Source organism: Malania oleifera, chromosome 12 (genome assembly GCF_029873635.1).
Source record: "Malania oleifera isolate guangnan ecotype guangnan chromosome 12, ASM2987363v1, whole genome shotgun sequence".
In the NCBI taxonomy this organism is placed as follows: Eukaryota; Viridiplantae; Streptophyta; class Magnoliopsida; order Santalales; family Ximeniaceae; genus Malania; species Malania oleifera.
The window spans coordinates 2,782,583-2,801,306 of record NC_080428.1 but is presented as its reverse complement, the minus strand read 5'-3'; the positions used below and the strand labels follow the sequence as shown (position 1 = coordinate 2,801,306).

Below are 18,724 nucleotides of genomic sequence, written 5' to 3'. Positions count from 1 at the left end.
CTGAGGAAGCAAAAGGGGTGCTTTCCCAACTAACAAGACTCACAATCAAGACTAGACACAGAACTCAAATCAGGGACTAGATATTTCAACTTTTCCAAAAAAGGATGACCCAGGCGACAGTGAATTTGGATAGGTGTGGCAGCGTGTAGGCGATAAAAGGAGATAGCGACTCAAAGTGATGAAGTCCACCAACTTCACTCCCTCCGTAGAGGTGTAGGCGATAGAAGGAGATAGCGGCTCAAAGTGATAAAGTCCACCAACTTCACTCCTTCTGCCGTTTTCCTCGTCTTCAAATCCTAAATAACCACAAAATCGAGGAAGAATGTTATTGGAAAATTCATGGATTTAGTAATCTTACTAACTAACACAGGATTAAAAGGAAGGTTGGGAATATACAAAACCAAAGGAAGAGAAATAGAAGTGCAATTTACATACCCAATTCCCTTACAGCAGGGGTGGATCTATCAGCAAGAGTTACACAAGGTACATTTTTAGGATACTTGAGAGTAGAGAAGAAATTAGGTATACTCGTGATATGATTGGTGGCAGCAGAGTCTATAAACCAAGGACAAGGACAAGTACTAGATGACAAACATGTTGTGGGTTACCTATATGGGCAATAGATGCGCAATAGATGCAATGTGAAAGAAGCTTGCTATGACGCTTGATACTGCTGAAACTTGGAATACTCTTCCTCCGACATAGATATAGTGTGTTACCCCCAACTTGGCCCCAAAGGTATGGAGTCAATGGTGGCTGCATTGGCTGCCCCAAAGATGTGGAGTCGATTTTGGCTACATTTGCAACACGTGAAGGCTTACCATGGAGATCCCAACACTACTCAATAGTATAATTACCTCGTCCAAAATGAGTACACCTATCAGGAGTGCCTCTACCTCATCCATCTTTACCACTATGACGGCTCGAACCACCTCAACAACTTTTGCAGCTATTTGGTTGAAAACTAGTATCATCATGCATGGCAAAGGTTGTTCTCTCAGAGCCAGCTGTAAGAGAAGGAGAATGTGTGCTGAAGGAAGCACGAAGGGCACAAAAATAAACATCAACAAATGATGGCAACTCTGCACTACTAAGTATCATGGACTAGACTGCCTCAAGCTCGGGTTTCAAACCCGCTAGAACCCAAAGAACTGTCATCTGCTCCCTTTATTTCTGCATTCTTGAACATTGGCAGTTATAGGTTGCAAGATGGTTATGTTCCTTGTCTCTACATTTCATCTCTCCAAAATACTTTGTAATGCTCCTATCTCCTTGTTATCAATGAAAGTACTCTTGGGATAAATCATACATACGTGTAGTGTTACTAGAGTACAGAAGCTCGGCATAATCCCAAAGCTCCTTGCATGTATCTAGATGCATTCATATTCATGCAATCTAGGGCAATATCGAGTTCCACAAGAGGGAAACAATTAAGGCATCTTCCTGAATCCACACTTATTTTCTCTTCTCATCAAAAGGACCAAATTGGAGCAAGCGGTCAAATTTTCCTAATCCTGCTAAATAAACCCCAACAGCCTTAGACCACTGAACATATTCTTTCCATCCAACTTTTCTGTTGTTATCTGTAGCAGCAACAAAGAAAACATGTTTTTGGGATTCATAGACTCCATCCCAGCACTCACGAACCAGACCACTATCAAACAAGAAGAACAATAAAAACTAACTGGGACAACCAAAAAATAAGGTGAACCACCAGAACAACCATGGACGAGGTGAACCACCGACAAACTGATATAACACTGCCACAGCCTCACAAATCAACTTATAAAACACTGCCACTGCTCCTGCTCCAAGAAACTCAAAAATAGCCTCTATGAATACCGAACAGCAACTAACGGATTACCATGAGTGTATGGTCGAAAAGGTTGGATCTTTGAGCAAAACACAAGCCCAATAACTTGATAATATGGTCTAGGGAAGGAATCAAAACATGCTGGAGGAAAAAAGCATGAAAAAAAAAAAAAGTGGCCAGAAACACTCTCACACGCTGGTGTGTGGGGTCTGGACTGCTGGCAGTTGGCCGGCGCATTGATTTTGTGAAATAGAGGAGCTGTAGGGGCTTCTTCTTCCCAAGGCTGGCTTTTTTTCCATTTTGTTGGAAATATTCTTTCCTGCCTATTCTAGAATGCTGATGCTTTTATTTTGCCTGGATGTCTGCTGTTTCTTTGTTTTTTCGTTTCCTGCTGGCTGCTGCGTAGTTCTGGGGCAATTTTCTGGAACTCACATTTTGCAGCATGGACATTGCTTATTTCTGCTTATTTAGTTATTCTATAGACTGGAATTTTGATGAGCATTTCTTATTTCTGGTATTTTGAAATTCAAATACTAGTACCTATGTTTCATAGATAAACTATCCATTATATAGGGCATTGTACACAAGTTTAATAAATGTGTGCCTTGTCTTCATGAGTCATGTACCTTCACCTCATGCCCCATGCCTAAGCTCCAACTAACCCATGCACCTCATTGTGCCTTGTGGCTTTGACTACTATGATTTCGACCATGCCTCATTGAATACACATGACTTATTACAATACAGAAGACGCTAAGAGACCCTTAGCCCTGATATGCTCTATGTGCCGCAATCCAATGAAACAAATGCACACCTCTTCCTTCATTATTGGGTGGAAAACTTTCTTTGGGCTGCTCTCTTCTCATGTTTTGGTAAAGATTGGTGGCTCCTCGTGTTGTGGAGGATTTCTTGCAAGTTTCAAGTGAGGTACTGGAGCGCAGCTCTTTTGTATTGCTTTAGCTTTCCCTTTGCCGTTTCTCTCAAGGACAACTTCTTCACCTTGTATTGTACATCGTTTTTCTGTTAATATATTTTTTTCTTATCCAAAAAAGAAAAAGCATGTAACAATTCCTCCACGAACAAAACCAATTCTCCCTGTAAACACCAAACAACTTATTCCAAAACCCCCATTAGAAAGAGCAGGGCAAAGATAGATGCAAAGAAGATTCTGACCTCTCAAAACACAAGAAACAAACATCCAGAGAAAACACCTTCAAAGGCCTCCTACTGCAACAGATTGTTGGTTTTAACTCTATTAAGCACAACCAACCAAATAAAAGCCTTTATCTCACAAGGGAATTTAGCTTTCCAAATAAAACAATGAAGGGAAAAAGACTTGAGCATTTTGATCAAATGTTCAAAGAGAGATTTAGATTAATAGACTCATCAAGAATCCAAATCCTAAATCCAGCTATATCACTTGCTTAAGAGCTACCAACCCTCCAATAATACCAACAAAGAAAAGAGTTCCTCCACCTCCCTACCATTCAGTGGCCTATGAAAGTGAAATCCCACCCATTAGATGAAAGAATAGAAGGAATGACCCTTATTATGAGCAAAAGGGAGGAAATATACATAACAAGGAAAATAAATTAAAAGTGCATAATTCCCCACCCAAGTGTCTTCACAAAAATGGATCCAAGATTCATTATCCATAACATATTTGTTATAAGGAATAAACAAAGAATAGTTGGGGACCAGATACGGGAAGAACTCCCACCAATGGCTGAGATGTTCATTCAACTCCCTCCCCCTTTTGAACAATACACTTCCAAAGACTCCCCATAGAACATCTTAAACCCAAATTAGTAACCCACCGATTTGCAAGCAAGCCAAATTTACCTTTTATAGCTTTATGCCGAAGGGAGTTATCCTCAAAGGGAAGCCACCCGACCATTTTCCTAATAAGACAGTGTTTTTAGACACCAATTTTCCAAGACCCAACCCCCCTTCACCTTAGCTATACACACAATCTCCCAACTAACTAAATGATCCCTCTTTCCTCCCACCCTAAACCAAAGAAAATCTATTATTACTTTCTTAATTTTACTGTCTTCAACTACCGGAATTCTAAAATTGACAAAAAAAATAGAGGGATAGTAGAAACTAGAAAGACAAGCCTAAACAAGAGTAATATGACCACCTAGTGAAAACAACACCCTTCCAACCATCCAAACACTTACACCCTCTGTGTAATTGGATCCCAAAACCCAACAGAACTAGGATTACCCCCAAAGGAACTCCTAAATAAGTTAAGGGCCAGATCAGAATACTACACCTAGCTAAGGAGGCTAATTCCAAAGATCTAGCATTTGTCAACCATTTTTGTGATGGCATTATGGCAAATACCCGGTTTTGAGGGGAAGATGAAACCTAGCTTCGTTATTCAAGAGGCACTCTTATGTAGTTATGAAGGATGTTGGATCTTAAAATCAACCTCCTAAGTGTTGAAATTTGAGTAAAACAGACAGTGATTGGTCTCTCCCTATATTTATAATACATCAAGTATATTCTAATGACCATAATACCCTTTCTAACGTTCGCTTATTAATATAACACTAACAAACTAATAATGCTAAAAGACTAAAATAACCATTAACATGTCAAAGTATTGTGTGAATGGCCGAAAATGGTTTGGCCTTGAGTTCTGTATATTATATATGGACTTTACAAGAATGTTATACATGGAAAGCAAACAAGTTCCAGCATGATTCTAGCCCTATACATGTAAACTATAATTTGTCAAACCCTACACATGTAAACTATAATCTGTCAAACATATATGCTAACTGTACAGAATAATGAATGGAGAAATAAGGAAATAATTGTCGGCTGAAATAAGGAAACAAGTGTGGACAGCAAGGCTTTTGCTGTTTGCTGTTCCGTTGACAGCCCCCCTCAAATTGATGTGGGTTGATCAACAAGCATCAATTTGCTACTTAGGAAGCAATGTCGATGACGAGTGAGAGCCTTGGTGAATATATCAGCAATTTGTAATTCATCGGAAATGTGTGGAAGAGTGATAACACGAGCTTCAAATGCTTCATGGATCGAGTGACAATCGACTTCAATATCCTTTGTGCGCTCATGATAAACAAGATTGGCCGTGATCTAGATAACACTCGTATTATCCGCATGTAGAGGTGTAGGATCAATCTTAGAAAAATCTAACTCAGCAAGCAAACCTTGAAGCCAAATAATTTCAGAACAAGCAAGAGACATCACTCAATAATTAGATTACGTCGATGACTTAGAAACTCTGTCTTGCTTCTTACTCTTCCAAGAGATCAATGCATCACCTAAGAACACACACCAACAAGTGATGGAGCGACGTGTATCCACACAACCAACCCAATCAGCATTGCTATAAGCAACATGGCGGGTAGAATTGCCTGCAGGGAAGAATAAACCACAGGCAGAAGTGCCCTGAACATAGCATATGATCCTACAGACAGCAGCCAAATGAAGATGACAAGGAGTCTAAAGAAACTAGCTGACTTGATGTACAATAAAAGAAATGTTCGATCTAGTAATGGTGAGATGGACAAGGCTACCCACCAACTTCCGGTATAAACTGGGATCAGCAAGTAAGTCACCCTCTTCTTTGCGAAGCTTGACATTTAATTCCATGGGAGTATCAACAAAAGTACCCTCCTCAAGGCTAGCGATAGCAACCAAGTCAATAGCATACTTATGTTGATTGAGTGAAATACCAAAGGGACTACGATGCACCTCAAGACCAAGAAAATATGTGAGGGACCCAAGATCTTTCATATGAAAGGACTCTGAGAGATGAGTCATGAGCTGAGCAAGTAAAGCAGAATCGGAACCAGTGATCACAATATCATCAATATAAACCAAAAGAACAACAATATCCATGTCTGATTTCCGAAGAAACAATGAAATGTCATACTTGCTCTGCTTGAATGAAAATTGTAATAAAGTGGTGCGGAATTTATCAAACAGGCCCCCGAAGCTTGTTTGAGACCATAAAGAGAGCGACGAAGTTTACACACATGTGAAATCGGAGAAGGAAACAAGCCCGGGGGTGGCTTCATATAAATACACTTTTTAAGATCCCCATGAAGAAAAGCATTCTTGACATCCATCTGATGCAATGGCCAATCATTTGAAGCAGCAATAGCCAGAATCGTACGAACAGTAGTCATCTTAGCCACAGAAGCAAAGGTCTTTTCATAATTGACACCATATTCCTAATTATTCCCAAGTGCAACAAGGCGAGCTTTGTAATGATCCAAACTTCCATCAGATCGGACCTTGACTAAGTAAACCCATTTGCAACCCAAAGGAACACTGATGGAAGGACAAGGCTTAATGTCCTAGGTGCAATTGGCCTCTAGAGTGGCAATTCCTTCTTGCAAAGCTTGTCGCCAACAATCATGCTTGGCAGCGTGTGAGTAGGATGTGGGAATATCAAATTGGACAATGCAGCAGTAAAAGCTGAAACAGAATTGCCAAAACTAGAAGAGGGAAACCCATACCTATCTAGGGGTACAGACACTTGAGGAGAGCGACGTACCAAAGGCTCTAGAGGTGCTGCAACTGACTGAATCTGAAGCGTGGTAGGATCAGATATAGGATGAGCCACCAGAAGAGATTGTGGGCTAGAGCATCGTGTATACACAATACCTGTTTCAAAACAAGAACTGATTTAATGAGGATCCGAGAAGTGCTCTTCAAAAGAGGGAAGAATCATAGTAGAAGAGGAGGGCATAGAGGACACAAGAAAGAAATGTTGATTTTCAAAGAAAATAACATTCCTAGAAATGCGTGTACGAAGTAATGTAGGATCATAGCAAACAAATCCCTTTTGACACACATTATATCCCAAGAATGCACATCGAACAGATTGAGCAGATAATTTATGTCGCTCATGAAGATGTAAATGAACAAAACATACACAAGCAAAGGCACAGAGGTTATCGTAATTAGGTTGCTTAGCAAATAAGCGGAAATAGGGAGACTCCATGAGTAGGACATGAGAAGGTAAACGATTAATCAAGTAGCAGTTTTTAGAGCCTTAACCCAGAACATGGTTGGAACAAAGGATTCCAACAAGAGAGTACGTACCACATCTAGGAGATGACGATTTTTGCGTTCCGCTACTCCATTATGTTGGGGAGTAGCGGGACATGAACATTGATGAACAATACCTTTCGAAGGCAAAAATGCTTGAAACTTAATAGACAAGTATTCACCACCAGAATCTGTGCGTAATATCTTAATAGAAGCAAAAAATTGATTGTCCACATACGCTAAGAACTCAATGAAAGTACAAAAAAAACCTCAGATTTAGAGCGAAGAAAGTATACCCAAGTAAATCTGCTATGATCATCAATGAAAGTCACATAGTTCTAAAAATTTTCAGGTGAACTAACCGGGGAAGGTCCCCAAACATTACTATAGATAAGATCAAAGCACTGAGAAGCTCTACTAGCATGCAAAGGGAAGGGAAGAGTATCGCTTTTACCATTTGCAAGAAGCACACTCAAGAGATAAAGAAGAACGTTCTTTATTACCAAATAAACCAGAGTTCAATACATGAGATAAGATCTGAGTATTGGGATGGCCTAGACGATGATGCCACACCATACTAAGATCTGAAACATTATTACAAGCAAAAGACTTAACAGAAGAAACTGGAGAAAGTGCTAGAACATGCAAAATTAGTGGAAACAAGCACCCCACTTTAGGTCCCTTCACAATTGGCTCCCCCATTACCTGGTCCTACACAACACAACCATCACCAAAAAAATTAACGGCACAATTGTTATCAACTAATTGACCAACAGAAATAAGATTCGTGAAAAGCTAAGGAGCAAGAAACACATCAGTGAACTTAGAAGAGGCATCTCCGACAGCAGTTATTGGCAAAGAACTGCCATTTGCAGTTTGAATAGCAGATTGACCAGCATAGGGCTGGACATAACACAGAGTAGTAAGATTATTCATCATGTGACTAGAGGCACCCGAGTCCACATACCAGAATTTAGTAGAATTGTTACCTTGGAGCCCCATTGCTGATAATGCCGAAATTAGCATCTGTTGCACCATTTCGGGTATGCAGTAATTCACTGTAGGAGGTGCAGGAATAGAGGAGTCGCCTAAAGAAGAGCCAGGGGCCACAAAAGTCACTATGGAGGGTACAATAACAGAAGTCTGAAATGCCTGGGACTGAAGATTCTGCGGGCGGATACGACAGTCTTTGATAATATGACCCTTCTTTTTGCGATAAGAGCAGTATTTCATGGAACAATTAGCAACAATATGCCCAAATTCTTTGCAACAAAAACATTGCAAGGTTCTAGAATGCGCAAGCGGTCCTCGTTGTTGAGCAACATAAGCCACAAGGACGGACCCTGAACTACCATGAGATTGTGCCAAAGTAACTTGAGTACTAATTCGTTGTTCTTCACGAAGTTATTCACCAAAACAAACATCAAGTGAAGGAATAGGAGAGCGATTCAACAAAGAAAAGCGAACAGATTCATACCCGGGGCAAAGTTTCATAAGAAACTGATCGTGACGACTAGTCTCGTGAAGACGTTGAATAATGGAAAGAGAGGCAACAGGAACATCCACGATAACCAGATCAAAATATTCGTTCCAAAGAGTCAGAAATGCTGAATAATAGTCTTGGATGGAGCAATTGTCATGTTGAAACATGGCAATCACATGCTCTAATTGAAAACGACAGGCACCGTTATCTTGATGATATACTGTTTTTAAGTAAGTTCACAAGGATTGAGTGGTGCAATAAGGCCGCAAGTTGGGAACAATATGTGGCTCAACGGAGCAAAGAAACCAAAGACATAATCCGAGCATTAAGCATAGCCCATGAAGGACAAGCCGCTGAATCCTGGGATTATCAGGATTGGATGCACAATCTGTGTCATCAATATGACCCCCAAAGATTTTTTCCCTTAAGGAAAAGTTCAAATTGAAAAGCACACGTAGAATAATTGTTGCCCGTAAACTAGGCACACACAAATGCAGAGTCCATGCTAAATAAAGGAGAAAGTCGAGAAGCCCAAAAAAACAGATTGTGCCACAATAAAAATACTACCAGAAATTTGAGAAGCCCAAAAATAAATTAATTCAGGTACAAAGAAAACCAAGATCAACCTGCCTACACTAAAAAATGAATCGTGAACCAAGAAACCTGTTGTGCCGAGAATCACAAGGACAGAGAAGCACTAGAAACAGCAACAAAAAGCTATCCCGATCGAACTACCTACACTAAAATTAAATTGCGAACCAAGAAACCATCACAAGGACAGAGAAGCATCGAAACAGCAACCAAAAGCTGTTCCGACAGCCACTCAGTCACAGAAATACCAAAAAATTACATAAGAGAATAGACCCACGATAGCCACAGAAACAAGAGACACCTCCGAAACTGAGAAGATTAAAAAAAAATCGAGGGGAAAAAAATTAGCAGTCGGCTGGCTCTGATACCATATCGAAATATTGTGTGAATGGCCAAAAATGGTTTGGCCTTGAGTTCTATATATTATATATAGACTTTACAAGAATGCTATACATGGAAAGTAAATAAGTTTCAGCATGATTCTAGCCCTATACATGTAAACTATAATTTGTCAAGCCCTATACATGTAAACTACAATTTGTAAAGCGCTTCTGTCAAAAATATATGCTAACTGTACAGAATAATAAATGGAAAAATAAAGAAAGAAGTGTGGACAACAAGGCTTTTGATTTTTGTTGTTCCGTTGACAAAACACTCCCTCTCAAGCTAGAACATAGATATCATATGATCCTAGCTTGTTACAAAAAAATGAATTTTACACGAGGACCCCCAAAGCTTTGGTAAACAAATCAGCACGCTACATATTATACATCACATAAGAGGTTGTAATAAGCTTTTGCACAACTTTATCCCAAAAGAAGTGGCAATCAACTTCTACGTGTTTTGTTTGCTCATGGAAGACCGAGTTAGAGGCAATATGAAGCGCAACTCGATTATCACATAAAACTCTAGACTGAGAATGTGGAAAAACCCAATTCTTCCAACATATTTTTCAACCAAACTAGCTCACTTGTAGTGTGAGCCATGGCTCTAGACTCTAACTCAGCACTTGACCTAGCCACTATAGTTTGTTTCACTCTTCAAGGAAACCAAATTACCACCAACAAAGATACAGTATTTGAATGCGTATCTTTTGTCTGAAGGTGATTCGACATAATTTACATCAGTATATCCCTAAATAAAAGTATGATCATCTCAATATAAGAGACCTCTCCCAGGTGCACCTTGGAGATATCTCAAGATGCAAATTACTACATCCCAATGACTTGTCCTCAAAGAATCCAGAAATTGACTCACAACAATTGTTGCAAAGATATATCCGATCGACTGACTATAAGGTAGTTCAACTTTCTAACAAGTCTCCAAGATCATCCTAGGCCAAGCAACAAATCACCCATATCCAGCACTAACTTGTTAGGATCCATAGGTGAATCAACAGATTTGGATCCCAACAGCTTAGTCTCCTTTAAAAGATCAAGAAAACACTTCCTCTGTAACAAAACAATTCCCATACAAGATCTGGATACTTCTATACCCAAGAAGTATTTCAATGGTCCCAAATCTTTGCTGTGAAACTAGTCTGTAGAAAATATTTGCCCTGAATAACTTGATCATCATCAGCTGTAATTACAATATCATCCACATACATAATAAGAAGAATCCTACTCAATGAAGTATGATGATAAAACACAGAGTGACCCACTACACACCATTGAAGGTCAAACTTAAGTATTATAGCAATGAATCGATCAAATCATGCTTTGAGAGACTGTTTTAAACCATCTAATGCCTTATTGAGACAAGACACAAACCTGACTCCCCCTGAGCAACAAACCCAAGTGGTTGCTCTATATAGACTTTCTCCTCAAGATCACCACGCAAAAAAGCATTCTTCACCTCTCTAACTGATTTAGAGGCCAACGACAAGTGGTGGCTGAGGAGCATGGTCTAAAATTTCCACAAAATTGTCGAAATTTCTGATTTCCATCACACTTGCAATCAAAATGGCAAACGATTTCCATCTTACATAATTTTTTTTGAATTTCTACAAATCATATGAAATTTATCGAAATCTCAAAATCTAAGCAAAACTTGTTGAAATTTTAACTATATGAAATTTCCTCGAAATTCAAGAGAGAGATTTAAGAGTGAAATGAAATTTCTCTCTTAATTTTCTTTTCTTTTTTTTTGTTTATCAAAACAAAAGATTATTACACAGGCTTTAGAAATTATATGAAAAAAATAAACATACAACAACATTTTATTTAACCATTCATTTCTAAATTGTCATTATTTGTATAATAAATAATATTTAAATGATTTATGAATTTCATTTCTATTAATTGAATATGTTTAATGCACATTATCTGATAAATATGTTTGATACACATTATATTACAACTTTTCAACCTCATACACAGCATAGATGTATTTAACTTGCAATATATTAGTCCTAAAACTTACATGATTATGTCTATTAACCATTTCTAAAGTTTGATAAAAGAATTTCATGTTTTACTACTGATTTCCGTTATATTTTTAAATCAAAATAAAAAATTTCCTTTCAAATTTTCACACTTTTGGGACTTTGGAATTTGGGCCGAATTGAAATTTAAGACCTTGCTAAGGAGATAAACAGACCTACTAAGGTAAGTTTGGTAACCAGGGAAAGAGTGTTTGAATAATCCAAACCATATGCCTAAATATATCCCTTAGCAACAAGACGCGCCTTCAAACGAACCACAGAACCATCAATTCACAATATATACTCAACGACAACCAACCACAGATTCATCATGAGGAAGAAATACCGATTCCCAAATATCATTGTCATGTAATGCTTTCATCTCTTCAACCATTGCATTTATTCACCCAAAGTGAGCCAAGGCATCAAAAACAAATTTACGAAGGGCAACAAAGGATAGAGTCGTAATAAAACAATAAATGGAGGGTGACAAGAAGTCATAGCAAAGAAAGTTGGAGATGGAATGTTGTGTACATGTGTTCACCTTTCTGGACAACAATAAAAGGATCAACATCATGGGAAATATGATCTTCATATGAGGAATCCAAAAGCGTAGCAATTGAAGCTAGAGGGGACTCACTTCCTTGGAGTTACACCTTGAATACACCTACAAATTAGGACAATTGAGACGATGAGGACTCAAACTAGATGGAGGCACAAGTGGATGATTGGGTAAGGACAACAAAATCTATAAGATTAGGCAGAGGAAGAGACTTATTAAGGTCAAAAGCACTTAGGGACTAAGAGTAGCATGGAACAAACTCAAAAAAGGTAGCATCGACAAAAATAAAAAATCAATGTAAAGTAAGACTATAACAACAGTATCCCTTTTGAGTACACAAATCGCCCAAAAAGGCACATTTTCTAGCACGAGGATCCAACTTATTCAGCCTGGGGTTATTTGATGAACAAAGGACACCCCCAAATATACAAGGAGGTAAAGAGAACAAAGGTGAATTAGGAAAGAGAATAAAGTAGGGAATGTTTCCACTAAGAACAAAGATTGGCATCCTATTGATAAGATAGAAAACAACAAGCACAAACATCACTCCAAAACAATTTAGGAACATGCATTTGATAAAGTAAGGTGTGAATGACTTCAAGGATATGTCTATTTCTCCTCTCTGCAGCCCCATTTTGTCGAGTGTGTGCACAAGTTGACTAATGAGCAATACCAAATTGAGTCACAATAAGTATTGAATTGAGTGCTAAAATACTATTTAGCATACTCCAAAGCATCTAAACTAGAAAACCAAATTGAGTCACATAAGTATTGAATTGAGTACCACAAAATATAAGAAATAACTCAGAACGATCTTTTATTAAATAGAGCCAAGTCATCCTTGAATAATCATCAATAAAGGTTACAAAGTATCGAAAACCCAACTTAGACACAATTCGACTAGGACCCCAAACATCAAAATGGACAAACATGAAAGGGCCTGCTGCCTGTTTATTGACTCAGAAAGCAAAAGGGACACAATGCTTTCCCAACTAATAATAATTTAAGACTAGACACAAGACTCAAATCATGAAATACTAGAAAGTAGAGAAGAAATTAGGTATACATGTGATATGATCATTAACAATGGAATCTATAACCCAAGGTCTAGGACGAGAAGTACTTGATGACAGACAAGTTGTAGGGTTACCTATCTGGGTAAAGGGGATGCAATGGAAAGAGAAGATTGTTGGGACGCTTGAAAATGCTAGAATTTGTAATACTCTTCCTCTAACATAGATATAATATGTTGCTCCTCACTTGGAACTGAAGGTATGGAGTCTATGGTGGTTGCATTGGCAATACAATAATGTTTATTGGGGAGATCCAAACACTTCTTAATAGTATGACCTCCTTGTCTACAATGAATGCACTTACAAGGCGTGCCTCTACCTTGCCTATCTTTTCAACCATGGCCACTCGAACCGCCTAGATAACATCTCAGACTACTTGATTGAAAACCGAAATCACCCTACATAGCAAAAGCTATCCTCCCAAAGCCAAAGGTTGAAACACTAGATGCAAGGGCAAGGAAAAGTGTGCTAGAGGAATCACAAAAAACATGAGAATAAACATCGACAAGGGATGGCAACTTTGCACTACTAAGTATCTGGGCCTCAAACTCAAGTTTCAAACCCACTAGAACTCGGAAAACTATCATCTACTCCTAAAACTTCTGTTTCTGAATAACATTGATAGTTATAGGTTGAATGATATTAAGCTTCTCAAGAATATGCTTCATCTCTGCAAAATACTTTATAACAATCCCTCCCCATTGTAACTGAAAGTACTCCATGGACAAATTGTACATATGTGTAACGTTACTAGAATACAAAAGCTTGACATAAACCCGAATCTCTTTGCATGCGTCCAAATGCATGCACATCCTTGCAATCTAGGGTTCCATAGAGTTCCACAAGAGGGAAACAATCAACGCATCTTCTTGAATCCATTCTCTTCACATCAGAGGGCCGAGGTTGCAACAAGTGGTTAAATTTTCCTAGCCTTGTTAAGTAGACCTCAATAGCCTTGCACCACTAAACATAACTCTTTCCATCCATCCAACTTTTCGGTTGTTGTTTGTGACAATGATGAAGGAAACATATTTTTGGGATTCATAGACTCCATCCCAACACTCACAAATTAGACCAGTGTCAAACAAAAGGAACAATCAAACTAAATGGAAGTCTAGAACAATCACGAACAAGGTCAACATATGGGCACTACCACTACTCCAACAGACTGTCACAAGTGCATGGCTGAAAAAGGTTGGATTTTTTGAACAAAAATACATGCCCAACAGCTTGATATTATGCTCCATGGAACTAATCAGTACATTCTGCACAAAAATTGCAGCAAAACTAACAGGAAAGTGTCTCACGCACCCACGCGTGGGGTTGACACTGCTGGCGGTCGCTGACGCATGAGAGCACTTGGAGGGGTTTCTAACAAAGGGATTTTATAGAACTACATATCAAAGGGTTTTGTTGACAACTATATGATTGGTTTTGTGAAAAATGGAAGGGTTTTGATGGTTCTGAGAAGGGCAGCGATGGCTAGGGTGTTTTCCAGCAATGGTTGAGTTTTCCAGCAGTAACTAGACTGGTTTCTAGGCTGTAGGAGTGCGGTTGATCCTTCTATACTAGATGATTTGCATATGATGGCTAGGTTTAGGAATTTGATGGTAGTGTTTAGGGTTTAGTTCGGTGGTGGTGACAGGGTTTAGGTTGGATCTTGTTCTAATATCATGTTGAAAATTGGGGTAAAACAGAATACCTAACACCACGATAGGTCTCTCCCTCTAGTTATAATACATATCAAGTACATTCTAATGACCATAATACCATTACAAACCCTCACTTTTTAACATAACATTAACACACTAAGAATACTAGAAGACTAAAATAACCATTAACACTAAGGATGAGTGAAATCATTTAGGTGGAACCATTAAAGGGAGTTCAAAGGAGAACTGCATCCTTGGAGTGTAAAGCTTGCAAGCTTTGGACATGCTATCTTGGTTTACCTACTGAAGTTTATGATTTGGCACAGAGAGATTTGGGAGGAGACTTGCAAAGTCGATGAAGAAATAATACTCATCAAAAGAAGGTAGAATCATGTTAATCAAAAGAAAAATTTCTAGCCTTCCCATGCATTTTGTCAATTTTTTATTACAAGACGCATTTGCTCATTCAAAATGGAAATTTGGGAAAACATTAGTTAAGTTTCATTCAATGAAACCATCTTGGGAAAGTGGTTGATACTCTTTGGAAGTCTTTAACACTCATGCTTATACAGTGAAAGGAAGGATGGTTCTTCTGGAATGTTAGGTCTATTGTTGAAAAATATTTTGTACTTGTTCAATTCAATATATTTCAACTATTGGATTATATGAAAATGAGGTTGCATGTTGATATTAAGATATTATATTCTCCATCAGACAATCTAACCGAGAGTTAAATGCATGGTTGCATAGTTTGCGTACATATTATTTTTAAGTACTACAAGTTACTTACCAAACACACCTATTACATGTCTAATGTCTTGATTTTATATTCACTGCAATGTATCTATTATATTTCCTTGTACAATGGTTTTATACTTCATTGAATGAACTTCGTTTTAGAATTCTACGTAAACCATGAGACTATTTGTCTTATTTAACCAAGATTCCATGACTAAAGTAAAACATATATTCCTTGGATTTTTACCCACCCAAATTGGGAAGATTTTTGAAAACTTGCTTAAACCTTATTTCATTTTTGCAGCTGCCTAGAAAGTTTGCTTTGGCTCAATACATAGAGTGTTCTCTCCCTAAAAGGACAATACGCAAACACACATACTTTGACTACACACAACTACACGAGTAAGAGAGCTAGAAAGAAAAAGCTTGCTAAACTTAAAGAGACAAACCAAGAGTTTCTTAAGTATACCTTGCTCATTGAAGAAGTGTTAAGTCATTGCTGCAAGCTATTTGTTCAAGTTTTCACTTGAATCAATTGAGGTCATCTCATTTTGGATTGATTAAGTTAAGGGCCTACGAGATTGTGTTCTATTTGTGTATTGTTTAATACATCCCTCACTAAACTTGGATCAATTGATCCATGGACTGTTTAGCTCGAGTTGAGTTTGGCTTGTTTATGCCATTTGTGGCTAGTTAGACCAAGTTGGGTGTCTACCTGAAGATTGTTTTGACAAGTTTGTTCAAATGCATTGTGCACAAATGATTGTAATATTTGTTGATATAGTTGAGCGCTCAAGCTTTTGCTCAGGGAGTGGACGTACGTCAAGTTGACTGAACCACTATAAATTTTGTTGTTGTGTTTGCTTACTCGTTTGGATGAATATTTTACTTGCTTTAGTGCATTTACTTTGTTTATTGCTTTAACTAATAACTCGCAAAAAATTCAATCACCCATTTTTTTTTCATACCCCCTCTTGGGTGCCTTTAACCCAAACAACATCTAAATATGATGACGGATTGTAGAAAGGGATATCCAAGCTAGAGGAAACTTCACAAAATACACAGGCTTGCTAGAAGGAAAACAAAGTTTTAGCTAGAGCTTAGAGCAGAGAATTCTCTCCATGATTCATTTTCCAGTGTTATTCAAAATACTAATGAATAATCATGATACAATGGCTAATGAATTCAATGGACAGCCAGCCCAACCTAGAGAATGGAGGATTTTGTCCACTAGAAATTTGGCAACCATGCGGCCAGCTCTGAACCTTCACTCTAACCCTGATAAAAATGAATGATTATCCCGTTATGTTTTACAAGCTTAAGGCATCTCCCGATTTTATTTTTTGATTTCCCACCAGAGGAACACAAACAGAGCAGACACTATCATTCCAAATTTCCAACTTGTTCATAAAAGCAACAAAAATTGATGAAAATTTGTATGCCCAGTGTTATCTTTCTTTTTTTTTCTTTCTTTTTCTTTTTTAATGTCTGTTATTTTGAGTTTGAGTATGATGGCTCTCCAGTGAAAATTCACACAAATGAGAAGACGGAGAGGACAAGAGAGTACCTGGCGATGGCAACGTTGATAACAACCGTGTGCCTCGTTGGAAACCGAAGAGAGCCCTTGAATTTGTTCATCCAAGCACCCCAATCGGAAGCAGAGGAAGCTCCATACCCACCTGCAGAGCCTCCACGTCTGGCGCCACTAAAGTGACCGTAGCTATTGCCGTCATTGTGGTGACGGTACCCACCTGCAGAGCCTCCACGACTGGCACCATTATAGCGACCGTAACTATTGCCGCGGTTGTAGTAACCGTACCCTCCGTGAGTGGCAGAAGCGGAGCGAAGATTATAGTCGGCGCGCTTGCGGTCGTCGCTAAGGACGTCGTAGGCCTCGGAGAGGCGCTTGAATTGGCGGGTGGCGTCGTCCTTAACGGAATTGGGGGAGTGGGAGTGCTTGTCAGGGTGGAATTGCATGGCCAATTTCCAGAACGCTTGCTTGATTTCTTCCTTGGAGGCATCTCTGCGCAGCCCCAGCACCTTGTAGTGATCTCCATCCATCGTTGTCAAGAGCCGTTCACTGCAAAAACAGAGAACAAAAATGAGAGAGAGAGAGAGAGAGAGAGAGAGAGAGAGAGAGAGAGAGAGAGATGGAGAGATGTGAAGCGATTGAAATGGAATTCTTTACCAGTTGAGAATTTTGTGTAATTATCCTTCTTGTGTCGTACAATGAACACCATCCATCGTTGATTCGACCACCTTTGGCCGTTGCAGCAAAGCTGGAAGAAGATCAAATATCGGTCGTCGGAGACGATGCTGTGCTTTTTTCCTAGGAGGCGTCTCTGCCACATTTGAGTCAAACTGGTCTCGCTAGTTTGGGGAGAGAATCGATCCACAGGTGGTCATGCAAAATCGTGGCACGGCGGTGGCCGCTTGAATGCCTCTCTACCCGAGTTTTGAATTCATAAATCTACTTTCAGTTCGGAACCTACTCCGCCCTGTCACAATTTCCTTTTTCCCTTCTGTTTTTTTTTTTTTTTTTTTGGTATGAGCACGCTATAATATAAAATTCATCTTTTGCGGCAATTATTTAATCATACGACCATTAATTATTATTTTAAAATGTGTTTGTACCCACTAATCAAACAATACTCCTTACAAAATCATCTTTAGTGGCAATTTTATTTAATCACCACTGACAATTACCACTAAAAACTTTTATTTGGAACTTATGAGGCTACTTTCTTTTACATTTGTTTTCCCTCCCAAACCTAAATTCCCAACCCCTCTTTGTCTTTCCTTCTTTCCCATTCAATCCATCTCTCCTTCTCTCCCCCTCCATAGCATCTTGAGCCCACGCTCTTTCCCACTCAATCCCAATAATCACAATAGGTTTGATGCAGTGGGAATTTTGCTTCAAAATTTTCATCTCTCTCCATCTCTCTTTTTCTTAACATAAGAATATCCTACATATTGCCTTCATCTAGATTATTTTTCATTTCAATTTAACATAGAGAACATTTGCTCTCGCGCCTCTCTTATGCAAGTTCAAGCTCTTGTTTTGTAGCTGATAAAATTTTTCTCTCCTCTCAATGGATGAATGAATGTTTAGGGTTGAAAAAATAATTATTTTGATTGGTATTCGTTTCGACACACATGGTTCTAGCACATTTGTGGTTTTTAATTTGGGAATATACGGTCAACATTTTAGTTTTGAAATAAACGATGTTTGTATTTCCCATGATTCTTTTAGAGACAAGTATCGTGTTCAAACTATGTGTCCAGTTTATGTACCAATGATTTGTGTACAAGTTGTGGGCCTAATTTGATGCTCTATTTTAAACAATTCT

At 38.6% G+C, this 18,724-nt stretch overlaps 1 protein-coding gene across 2 annotated transcripts in view; it reads right to left on the bottom strand.

The window, feature by feature from the left end:
• LOC131144639 (chaperone protein dnaJ 72) overlaps positions 1 to 17,895 on the bottom strand; it is a 29,737-nt gene extending 11,842 nt beyond the window's left edge. For both annotated transcript variants that reach the window (XM_058093397.1, XM_058093398.1), the window contains exons 1-2: positions 17,563 to 17,895; positions 16,942 to 17,454 (exon numbers count right to left, since the gene is read on the bottom strand). In XM_058093397.1, the coding sequence (XP_057949380.1) occupies positions 16,942 to 17,435 (494 nt within the window). In that variant the 5' untranslated portion in view covers positions 17,436 to 17,454; positions 17,563 to 17,895. The remainder of the gene's footprint in view (positions 1 to 16,941; positions 17,455 to 17,562) is intronic.
• Between the last annotated feature and the right edge of the window lie 829 nt (positions 17,896 to 18,724).